This window comes from Panthera pardus, unplaced genomic scaffold (assembly GCF_024362965.1).
Source record: "Panthera pardus isolate Hobbes unplaced genomic scaffold, ASM2436296v1 HiC_scaffold_16, whole genome shotgun sequence".
In the NCBI taxonomy this organism is placed as follows: Eukaryota; Metazoa; Chordata; class Mammalia; order Carnivora; family Felidae; genus Panthera; species Panthera pardus.
Genome location: NW_026526721.1, coordinates 128,046,933 through 128,059,366, shown reverse-complemented (window position 1 = coordinate 128,059,366; position 12,434 = coordinate 128,046,933). Strand labels below are relative to the sequence as shown.

The 12,434-nt window shown below is 46.5% G+C and overlaps 1 protein-coding gene across 1 annotated transcript in view; it reads left to right on the top strand.

Annotated features, from left to right (window-relative positions):
- The window catches only part of LOC109259326 (inhibitor of carbonic anhydrase-like), a 63,030-nt gene that overhangs the window by 33,280 nt on the left and 17,316 nt on the right, over positions 1–12,434 (top strand). Inside the window, exons 3-9 of the mRNA XM_019436891.2 lie at positions 1,620–1,728; positions 2,645–2,806; positions 4,015–4,171; positions 4,983–5,038; positions 8,382–8,560; positions 9,930–10,101; positions 11,005–11,147. Coding sequence (XP_019292436.2) covers positions 1,620–1,728; positions 2,645–2,806; positions 4,015–4,171; positions 4,983–5,038; positions 8,382–8,560; positions 9,930–10,101; positions 11,005–11,147 — 978 coding nt within the window. The remainder of the gene's footprint in view (positions 1–1,619; positions 1,729–2,644; positions 2,807–4,014; positions 4,172–4,982; positions 5,039–8,381; positions 8,561–9,929; positions 10,102–11,004; positions 11,148–12,434) is intronic.

The following is a 12,434-nucleotide window of genomic DNA, read 5'->3' as shown; positions in this document are numbered from 1 at the left end:
CCAAAGCAGGCTCTAGGCCCTGAGCTGTCAGCACAGAGCCTGATGCAGGGCTCCAACCCACAAACCTGAGATCATGACCTGGGCCAAAGTCAGACTCTTAACGGACTGAGCCACCCAGGGGCCCCTGAATAAAGCCATCCTTAAAGTAACAGTTTATACCTAGAAATGTAATAACATTTCTTAAATGATGGAATTTCTTGCTGGTAGGTTTCTGTGACATTCATATGCATTGTTATTGGTGTTATGAATTATAAATTCTGTGTCATTTCTGGAAGACGATTGGGAAATATTCAGTAAGGGTCAAAAACATGAATACAAACTTTTCTTTATTTATTTTTCTAATTCATCTATGGGGGGGATTGATTTGTTACAAGAATTTGACCTTATGCAGTTGCTGAAGCAGGTTATACAGTCTCTATTAAGACTACTGACTTTTCATAAGCCTTTGGAGCTTGAGGAGGAGGCAGCCAGGAAGGGAAGATGTAGGTAAAGTGGGGGAAGAGCAAGAACAATCTGGAACCACCAGTAATGAGCTGGAGCCCATGGGTATGAACTGAAACCCATGTATGTAATTGCTTCTGACCTTGATGGTATTCACTAGTCCCAGTGGCCTTCTTGTCCTTTTACCTTTATACTAAATGCCTCTTTTACCTAAGTGAATTTAAATTGAGTTCTGATACATATAACAGAGTATTAATTATATACTACATACATAAATACATAAATAAAATTCATATGTAAGAAAAATGGGAGGAGGAAAAAGGAGGCAAGTATATAGAAACACAACACTAAATTCAGAAAAAGCCAAGTTACTTCAAATGTGAATTGATAAATGAATTTAAAAAATTATTTCTAAGGGCAGCTGGGTGGCTCAGTTGGTTAAGTGTCCAACTCTTGTTTTCAGCTCAGGTCATGATCTCATGGCTGTGAGATTGAGCCCCGTGTCAGGCTCTGTGCTGAGTGTGGAGCCTGCTTAAGATTCTCTCTCCCTCTCTCTCTCTCTCTCTCTCTCTCTCTCTCTCTGCCCCTCCCCTGCTCATTCTCTCTCTTTAAAAGAAAAAAAAAAAGGTTTCCATGATGGGTTGAGAAATGATCTACCTCACTTCTGAGAAGAGGCTGTGAGGTTGCTGCTTCTCACAAGAAGGAAGGAATCCTAGGCTGACAGATACTTGAAGAGAGAATCCAGATCTGTGAGTGCAAGCCATAACTTCTTATGGATGGAAATATTTGACAATTCACTCACTCCTCCAACAAACATTTATTGAACACTTACCTATAGGAGGTGCTTCTCTAAGTTCTGAGATACAGCAGGAAAAAGCCAACCAAACAAAAAAAGTATCCCCACCTTGGTGGAGCTTGCATTCCAAAGGGGAAGAGAATTTACAATGAATGGTTGTCAGGTGGTTGACTGAAGGAAAAAGCAAAAGGGGAGCTCAGCATTTGTGCATGGAGTGATTGTATTAAGATGTGGTTGGAGAGAGCCTTGCTGAGAAGGTGACATTTGAGTGGACAATAAGGAGGGAATGAGGTCTGACCCATGCAGATATCTATGGGTCAAGTGTCCCTGGCAGAGGTCTAGATTAGGGGCTCCATTCATGGACTGGTCTCTTCTCTTTCAGGCAAATGAAGCAGATGCTGTGACTGTCGAAGGAGGTTTGGTATTTGAGGCAGGCCTTCTCCCCTTTAACCTGAAGCCCATCGTGGCAGAATTCTTTGGGTCAAAAGATGGTGCGTTCTCCCTGGGGTCCCAGGTCTCTGGTCTGACACTGCAGCCATGGGGGGAGGTAGGGTCTCTGTCAGCCTGTAGGGAACAGAGATGCTGGAGCTCTTTGGATTGAAGGAGTCTGTCATCTATGCTGACCTACAAGGGCTAGAATGTTGACTCTCCCTGGGAAATTGTGAACTGTATGCATCCTGATCGAAATGCCCTTGGTACTGTTGGATAAGAGGGGGCAGTGCTGTCCAGAGTCCATCACTTACCCAGTGGGGTTTCACCATTGAGAGGCCCTTCTCTGGAGACACACAGATCTGGACAGCCTCTTCGCTGTGCTAATTCCCCTGCAGTTGCTACAGAACATGGATCTGTGAATGATGTGAGGAGAGATTTGGGGGGAATTGAAGAATAAGGCTTTGCCTCCTCCCATACTTGTCCATAACTGTCATCAGTGGGTACATGAGCACAGCCCACCTCAATCTGTGTCCAACTTTCAGGGCTCTGTCAAAATCCCGGGGTCACCCCTGCATCCTTCCTCTCACACCTTTACCATTGTGTCTGGGCTGCAGGCAAAGAAACAGAGAAAGGAGAAAAGCCTTTGGGGAGAAACAGTAACATCACAATGACTGGGAGCTGAGGTCTCCCTAAGAATGCCCTGCAGGCCCTGTAGTAGCCAGTGGCCCCAACCCCATGTCTCCACTGGCTACAAGGGGCTGGCTTAAAGGAACTAGTGTTCATTGCCCTGAAAATGGACTCCCCCCCCCACTCCTATTAATCAAAGGGCAATTTTTTTCTTTTTTTACCTGTTCACCAGGAGATGGTGCAGGTCCTAGGATTTCCTGAAGTTGCCCATTGCACACACTCTGGAAGATTAGTTAGCAATAATGCGGTGTCTTCCTTTGGTCCTCCTTTCACTCTTTTCCTTTGCAGATCCACAAACCTACCATTATGCTGTAGCTGTGGTGAAGAAGGACAGCGACTTCCAGCTGAACCAGCTCCGAGGCAAGAAGTCTTGCCACACGGGCCTAGGATGGTCTGCTGGGTGGAACATCCCCATTGGGGTACTTCTTCCTTCTGACTCCACTGAAAAAGGTAGGCTTGCTAGGGCTGGGTGCCCTCAGGCAGGACTCCTATGCCAGTCACCCACATAGATTGTGTTGGGGCCATATAATCACTACCAGGCGCTGAGTTTCATGAACTACAAGGTGAGGAGAGGACAGCCTGATTTAAATGTGACTAGCTGGGTTTGCTTGCACCAGCGACCCTCGGGAACTGGCAGCTGAGTCTTCTCTCAGCAAAGGCCCCTTGGTCTCTGAGCTTCTGAAAGCCCCACATTCATTGTAACCCCAGCAGTTTGGCTTGACAAGGGCCATCCCTGGGGCTCATGAGAAAGGGGAACTCCCTTCCAGCTTCCCAGGAAGGCTCACTAAGGATTATAGTCACACCATTGGCAGTCAGGCCTCAGTGCCTGGGGTGAGGGTTTGGATGGGGGCAAGAAGTGAGGAGCAGACTGGAGCCAAGAATTTTTTATGTCCTTTTTGTTCAGTTTTGATGAGCCAAGGGAGTCTAGGGTGCCTCATTAGCCTTTGAAAGACGATGGGCAAATCTTTTCTGTGCTTTTGATCCCTGCCAACTCTGCAGCATCCATGTTTTGCCTGTGATAGAAACAAAGGGGCTTTTGGGGTCAGATGGAGTGCCAAAGCCTGGGCCATAGCTCTGGCCGTGTTTGCCCTTTCTTGGGGTCTCTTTTGCCTCCATGTCTGACACTGCTGGACATCTGTCTGAAAAGTTATGACTGTTGGCCTACCCCCTACCAACCACCAGGCAAATTATCCCAACCCTCTTCCATGGATTCCTGGAACTACCATCAACTACCATAGCTCCTGGATCCAAAGGGGAGAGGGGTGGGTGGGACCATGTCCCGAAGTAAGAAAGGGCAATTGGAGCTCCTGCAGTGTTTAGAGTTCTGTCTGCCACACTTAGAGCCTCCATGGTGGTGAGTTAACAAGGTGAGCGGTCCCTTGGTTCAGTGTAGGTAGGTGGCTCTCTGCAGTGGACATGCTAAGGACCCCAGGCCCACACATTGGTGTGATGTCTGAACACATGGGGACCCTGGGCCATCCACTTCTTTGGCTATGGGCACTGTTGGCCACCTCTGGACATCTGCTTCCTTAGGACAGTCTTGGGAAGTATGTACAGCCTCATGGGATCTCACAGAGGGCCACTCACTCACACACATACACAACCCAGAGGCCCCCAGCCAGTTCATGCCCTGAGGTCCATATGTCTGTGTTGAGCAGCCACAGCAGAAATGGCCGAGTTCTTCTCCGGCAGCTGTGTCCCCTGTGCGAACAGGACAGCGTTCCCCAGACTGTGTCAACTGTGTGTGGGGAAAGGGACAGACAAGTGTGCCTGCTCCTTCCAGGAACCGTACTTCGGCTACTCAGGTGCCTTCAAGTGAGTGGGGCCCCCCTGCTTCTCCTCACCCTGATGATGGGGAAACTAAGGCACAGGAAACTCAGACCACCTAGAGTGTCAGTGTGAAACCCAGGGTCCTGAGTGCTTCCCATGGCCCACCCTCACTCCTAACCATCCTGAGGAGCAGCCTTCTGCGTGGGAGCCCCTCTTTGCCTCCCAGGGAGCCTGTGTGCTCCCTCCTGGACCAGGGAGGGCTTGGGGGACAGACCTATCTCTAGGTCTCTGGGATCCACACACACAGGCTTGGGCTTCCAGATGGGCCAAAGGCCAAGACCTCCCAGCTTGCTTATTTCTGGCAGAGCATCTCCTTGTGTCAGGGACATGTGCTCGCCTCTCCCCACCTCCCTCTCAGCCCTCTGCAGGCACCTCTCCATGTCTGTAAGAGAAATGGCTACTGGTCAAAACCAGAACAAAACTGGCTGGGAATCCAAGGCTATCCTGAGTTTTTATCCTCCATGAATCGGGCTTTATTAAAAAAAAAAAAAAAATCAATCACTTTAGGCTGCCTTCAAAGGGGAAAGTGCGGGTCCTTCCTTCACACCATCCCTCCCTAGAATCACCTGGGTTGTGGCTTACAGAGCTCCTGCCTACTTTAGACCCGGGTTGGCTGTGGAGGTTCAAAAGCCCCTCAGACAGGGCCATTGCCTCTGTGAGGACACACTGAAGTCTGGGAAACTGTGGGCAAAGCCGCGTGAGCCAGTGGTCAGGGCAGAGCCTCTGAGGGGTTGCCAGGGCAGGGGTGAGCCCAAGTCACAGACAGTGGCCTGACTATTGCTTTCCCGTTCCTCAGGTGTCTGCAGGATGGTGTGGGGGATGTGGCCTTCGTGAGGCATATGACAGTGTTTGGTAAGTGCTGAATGGAGGGAGAATCATGTGAGCCATACCCTGGCCAGGGGAACTGGTTCTTACCTGAAAGTTTCCTAACATCTAGAGATGGGTGATGACAAGACCGTTAATGATACAGGAGAGTTTCTGTAGAAAAATCATTTCTGTTATTTGTACTTGGTTTAGTGTTCAATTTGTTCAGTTTGCAAATCTACTAAACGAACTGAAACAGTATTTACCAATTAATAAAACAAGTTGTAATAATTCAATTCTCTTAGCCACTGCAATATCCATTTCAAATGTAATCACATTCTCCCGAATTCTTCAGTATAAATGGCTCCTAAATGCTTCAAACACCTTAAACAAACACACAAATTATTATAATGATTTCAGAACTTATTAGCACATCTACAACTAGAGGTGTTGCAAAAGCATTATTACTGTGGACAAAAATATATTTCTTTTGTGTTTCTACATTGAAAAAAATAAACCCTTTTAAGAGTTTTGGGCCGGGTCACCTGGGTGGCTCAGTCGGTTGAGCGGCCGACTTGGGCTCAAGTCATGAACTCACTGATTGTGAATTCGAGCCCCACATTGGCCTCTGTGCTGACAGCTCAGAGCCTGGAGCCTGCTTTGGATCTTGTGTCTCCTCTCTCTGTTGCTCCCCCACTTTCTCATTCTCTCTCAAAAATAAAGATTAAAAATTAAAAAAAAAAGAGTTTGGGCCATTTATCAGAAAGAAACAAAAAAACCAAAATAATATTTCAGGCAAATTGAAGTTACAGAATCTGGGTTTTGTTTTGTAACCAATCAAATTTCTATCACATACAGAATACACTTGTATTGTTCAAGATGTTTAAACCAAATGAATATTCAGTATGCTAGGTTCATTTTTAAGATAAATGTCTGCTACCTCAAAGGAAACTTTAAGTCATCACTTTTCACAGAGCTCCTTACAACACAGTGTCTTTCTCTAGCATGAAAGAGGAGTTCAAGGTCCTTTGTTGCTTTGTTCAGCTATTCACAATTCACAGTCCCCTCATTATTACACACTGACCTGGTTTGTTAGCATTTTGGCAACTGACGCATGTCTTATTAATAATCAGTAAATTTGATTAGTGGGGTCATTCATGGGTTTCATTTCCCAGAATCAAGTTGTTCCAGATAATTGTCATTGTTATTTCCTCTGGTTGCTCAAGTGGTCACAGTTACCATGCCAGTGGGCAGAGTCTTCTAACACTCACCCTGAAGCATTTGAAAACATCTTCACTTTCTGAAAACAACAGGCTGTCCCAGCCTGTCCTCATTTACTTTTACTGAAAGTCATTTGCCTGCTAATATAGATCACTCATTGCCTTCGAAAAAAAAGTTTATTTACTTGGAGAGAGAAAGAGAAAGAGAGAGAGAGAGAGAGAGAGAGAGAGAGAGAGAGAGAGAGAGAGTCAGCAGGGGAGGGGCAGAGAGAGAGAGGACAGAGGATCCAAAGCAGGCTCTGTTCTGACAGCAGCGAGCCCAATGCAGGGCTTGAACTCATGAACTGTGAGATCATGACCTGAGCCAAAGTCGGACACTTAACCAACTGAGCCACCCAGGAACCCCCACTCATTGCCTTTTAAGTAGAAGTTTATAAGAGACTATCCATCAGGCTTTTGGGGTACAAGTGAGTGTTGGGGAGCTGCTGCTACCACTGGGACCTTGAGGTAAAGTTCTTTCTTTCTGGAGCTATTAGACCATATTGATTTTTTTTTAATTGAATTCTGATATTACTAAATCATTAAAATTTTTTCTTTCAATATAAAGATTTAAAATGTATTTTCTCTTCGACATACCTAATTAAACTTGTAACCTTATACAAGAACTCTAATTGTACTCCTTCCCTTTCAGTGTGAGAGTTTATGAACCCCAAAGACCTTCTCTATGAGTTTTCTAGGGCTGCCGTGACAAAATACCACAAACTGGGTGGCTTAAGCAATAGAAGTTTATTGTCTCACAGTTTGAGAGGCTAGAAGTCCAAGATCAAGGTGTGAGTAGGGTGGGTTCCTTCTGGAGGTTCTGAGGGGGAATCTGTTCTTTGCCTCTCCCCTAGATTTCTGGTGGTTTGCCGGCAATCTTTGGTGTCCCTTGTTGGCTTGTGGTCACACCAGCCCAACCTAAGTCCTTCTCTTCACATGGCATTCTCCTTGCGTGTGTATCATTTTTATCAGCATACCAGTCATGCTGGAGTAGGGGCTCACACTACTGTAGTGTGACCTCATCTTAGCTAATGACAGCTGCAATGACTCTATTTCCAAGTAAGGCCACATTCTCAGGTAACGGGCATTTAGGACTTCAATATAGGAATTTCAGGGGACACAATTCAACCCAGAACACTTTCAAATACCAAGACAAGGGGAACCAAACAGTCTGTTTCCCTCACAAGGTTTTCTGGCCCTCTTTGTACCTGTAGAGTACCCTGACTGGGGCCCTATGCCTCCTTCAACTCTTTCACCACCTTTCCCCAGCAGGCTCTGCCTCCAGGGGAGGATCGCCATTTTAGTGGGGGACCTGGATTGTCCTCGCATGGTGATGCATCAGCCTCAGACTAGCTCACAAGTTACCTTAACTCTCCGAGCCTACGTTTCCTCATCTCTAGAATGGCATCATCATATCACTGGCCTCCCCAGTTGCTATGAGGATTAAATGAAAGCCTTCAGCACAGTCTTTGGTGTGCTGTGAGTGCTCAGAAAACATTTGCTGTCATCATTCATATCGGCAGAGTTACAGACGTGTGGGGTAGTAAGAGGGGTCCTGGGCCAAACAGGCTTCCCGGCCCCGGATCTATCTGCAGTGAGAACCAGTCATTTCACCTCCTGAGGCCTCAGGTTCCTCATATGTATAAAATGTATTTGGAAAAAATTTTCTTTCAGTCCTCTTTAGGTTGTTAAAAAATTATTAAAGACAAATTAGGTGATACAAACACATTTTAACATTTCATGAAGTTGACAGTCTCCTTTTGGAGAGCTGAAAAATGGGGTGGAAGTCAGGGAGCTTCTATAAATGAATAAAGGACAAGAAAGAGACAAATAGACTATTGACTGGGGCCATATAGTCAACTTTGTCTAGGTTAGAAGGCCCAGGGTTGGCTTGGTGTTCGGGGACTTGCTGATTTGAATAGACTTTGTTTCTGGTCAAGCAGAGCATTTAGAGGGACACAAAAGCTGATCTAAATTTTGGTTTACTTATGTGGTACCTCGGCAGGACTAGCTCCATCTTGGGCCTAGAAAGTTATTACAATAAGGTCAAACAGTCTGTGATTCAGGGAGCAGCAGGGACCACAGCTCATAGCTCTGTCTACAGTTGGCCCATCTGGGCTTTCTTCCCCCAGAGAACCTGCCAAACAAAGCTGACAGGGACCAGTATGAGCTGCTCTGCCTGGACAACTCCCGGAAGTCAGTGGATGAATACAAGGACTGTCACATGGCCCATTTCCCTTCTCATGCTGTCGTGGCTCGAAAGGTGGGGGGCAAGGAGGACTTGATCTGGGAGCTTCTCAACCAGGCCCAGGTATTCCCACCCACCACCCTCCCTTCCTGCTTGGGGGAGGGGGTGTCCCTGCTTGGATTTGGGGCATTTTCCTACATTCCCTTCTAGCTACTCTGGAAGTTCTTCTGGGTGTAGGACAGGAACCATGTCACACATCATCTGCTTCACTGAAAAGCCACTCAGTCTGTATACGTTATAGACAGCAGAGGCCATAAAACCCTCACCTTATATCATTGACCTCCTGGTCCAAAGACTCTATAGAAGTGCCTCATTGCTCCATTTTTTTCTTTTCAGTTCTAAAGGGTCCTCATGATGCAGGGCAGGTGCCCCTCCTCTATGGAGTATTCTCCTATTATCTTACTGGCATGCGATCCTGCCCTCCTGACTTCCCTCAGTGGCAGGTTCTCTCACCATGAGCATTCTCTCTGTCTGGTGTTGGTGGCAGCCTCTCCAATCCAGCCTTTATCCATCCCCTGACCCCTCTCTCTTGGCGCTCCCTGCTCAGCACTGGGGATTCAGAGATGAAGGGCACAATGACTTGCCCTTGAGTTGCTCCCAGATGAGTGTGGGAGACATGATGAATATACATACAAATTATCACCAGATGAAATGGTACAACCTTGGGGACCTGGATTGTGTACTTTGTAGAGGTCAGAGGAACTAATTTGTAGGGTATATCTGGGAAGATTCTTGAGCCCTGGGAAGTAAGCTGTGTGTACCCCTAGGAAGTATGGGAGGTTGCCAGAGGTCACATTTCATGTAGAGCCACTGCAAAAGCAAAAAGTGGACAGACACTGGAAAGACCTTGGGGGTAGGTACAATAGTCAGGAATGGCTTTGGGCCAGCTAGTGGGAGTTGTAGGCAAAGGGCCCTTCCATTGTTTGGAGGCCGGAAAGTTTCCAGCTTGTCCTTCAGTGGTAGGCCTGAGGTAGGAGAGGAACCCAGGACTCCTGACGTCCAGGCTCAGTGGCAGGTGCTGGACCACTAGCCGCTCCAGGACGAAGACCACTAGAGCCACTAGAGCCACTAATGGCCAGGAATCAGGCAGCCTTCACTGCCTGTCACATGGGAACATGACACTGGGGAGGAGCAGCTGCCTGGCATACAGCAACCCGTACCTCTTGGTGCGAATCTCAGGGGGACAGCCCCTGGCGGTTTCCCTGAAGCCGCACATGGCAGACCAGCTGGGATTTGGGTAAAGTATTCCCTGGAGAGAGACATGAGAAGCCCAGGAACCACAGGGACGTTGGTGGTCCAGGCGCTTTGTCTTTACTCTCAGGTGCTCATGTTTTTTCACTTTCAGTTTTCCTTATTTGGTTTTGGGTTTGTTTTCCCTTTCCCTTGCTATGCCAGCCTCCCTCCTTCTCTGTTTGTTTTATCCTTTGAACAGGAACATTTTGGAAAAGACAAGTCAACAGAATTCCAGCTCTTTGCCTCTCCTCATGGGAAGGACTTGCTGTTTACAGATGCTACCGATGGGTTTTTAAGAGTCCCTCCTAAGATGGATGCCAAGCTATACCTGGGATACAAATATTTTGCTGCCATTCATCGTCTAAGGATAGGTGTGTAAGGTCCTGGGAGGGCAGCAGAGCAGGAAAGCCAGAGAAGCTTTCCCAGTGCCTGCAAGCCTCATCCTACCCAACCTTCACTGGCCCGTGGAGCCTAAGGGAGCTACCAACTGCACTGGGTTAGTGAGGGGATTTTCTGCTGAGCTGCAGAAAAGGCCTGAATTATGAGATCACAAAAGGGTTTTGAAGACCTTCAGGTTACAGTCAGTTTGAAGTAATGATGGTTCTCAGTCCTGTGTATTAACCAGGGTCACCTTCCCAGTGCCCAGGAGAAATAGCACATCCCAAACTGATGTGGGAACATGGCCTCTGCCACTATTAGGAATGAAACTAGGATTTCAGAGGGTGTTATTTCAGCTCTTGCCTTCCTCTGGATCCCTATGGCTCATTTTTTCTTTCTTTCCTTCCTTATTTTTTTCTTCATTTAGTCAACCAATAGTTATTGAGCACCTATAAAAGCCACTGTGTTAGATGTGGGTATACTGTGGTGAGCAGATATTGGGTGAGGGGAGAACAATTAGGCCTACCCCAAAGATAACACATGACTACCAACTGGGGAATGCTGCTGGATGGGAGAACCCAGTCCTGTCAGAGAAAACCCCGGAAGGTCCTGACCTGGGCTGGTGCTCAGAAAGGCCTCCCCTCAGAAGGGTGTACTTGAGGAGGTGAGGTCAGTAGGGAGAGGGACTGCTCTGCCTTCATTGTTCCTTCTGAGTACTGAGTTCCCCATTTCTCCCAGAGGGTGATAGGCAGGGAATGAGCAGGGATGTCTCATGCCCACTCTGCTGCTGTCAGTGAGGACACCATTGGGCAGCCATTCTGCAGTCAGTGGCACTAACCTCCCAGATGTATGTGAGGACTTATTTTGCATGCTGGGCTTTTCTCCACCTGTCCTAGGTGTGGAAGACTCCCAGAGGGTGCTGTGGTGTGCAGTGGGCCACCATGAGAGGGTCAAGTGCGATGAGTGGAGTGCTGTAAGTGGTGGTGCCTTACAGTGTACCATGGAGGAGACCGTTGAGAACTGCATCGCTGCCATAGTGGTAAGGAGGGCCCTACCTCCACAGCTGGGCTTGGACACCCAGATACATGGCCTCTCTGCCCTTTTCCCATATGTCTTCCTGTCAGCCATGAGGCTAAGATGTACCTGTTGTGTGCTGCCCCACCCCCTCCTCAGCCCCATGCGACTCCACCCAATGCAACCCTCCAGCTCAGGCTGGCCCAAGACCCAGACTCCTTAGGTACTTAGCTCTGGAGTCCTGGGAGCTTTGGGAAGTGGGGTGGCATCCCAGGGTGTGGATTATGAAAGCAAATCAGCCTTCTCAGTCCTTGAGTCATTAAGTTTAACTTTTTTCTGGTGCCAAAAATATTACATGCTACAAGAGAAATGAAAGATAAATAAAATCATTCACAACATCATAACTCAGAGATCATGACCACATAATTTCTGAGTTATGAAGTTGTGTTGTTATTAACTTTCCTTTCTCTAAGAGCAGACAATATTTTTGTGATTAGAAAAAATAAATTCAGGGGGCACCTGGGTGGCTCAGTCATTTGAGCTTTTGACTTCTGCTCAGATCATGATCTCGTGGTTAGTGAATTTGAGCCCCACATTGGGCTTGCTGCTGTCAGCCTGTCAGTGCAGAGCCCGCTTCTGTCCCCTCACTTTGCCCCCTCCCCCACTGGCACTCTCTCAAAAATACATAAACATTAAAAAAAAAAAAGAAAATTATAAATAAAATACTAAAAAATTGACAGAAACCTAGGAGACACACAGTCTTCTTGAAGAAAGAAGATCTGTATTTTCGTAAGCCTTCCTGGGAATAACCCGTACATTAAGATCTGGCAATTTATACAGTCTCCTAAATTTGTCGGTTACAAAGATTAAATGAATTTGAGTGCGCGGGACATTGCCTAGCATATAGTAAGCAGCCAATAAATGTTATCTATTGTTATTATTATTTAAAGTCAACACAGAAGATGTACTTTCTTAGGTAATGAAATATTTGTTTAAAATATGTTTTTAATGGCTGCATAATATTCCACCAAGTATTTCAGCCTCAATTTATTTAACTAATTTATAAATGCCTACATTTGATTTATTCTCAAATCCTTTGCTATTGTAGATAATACGGATTGAATATTTTTGTTCTATGACCCCAGTATTTCCGGGTGTATCTTTAATAGTAATGATAGCTAATATTTGTGAAGCTACTTACTATGAGACAAGTATGTTTATGAGCTCTTATCTTGTATTAACTCATTTAATCCTCACAATAAGCTCAGGAGCCCATTTTATGGATGAAAAAAATATATAGAATAGTTTTGAG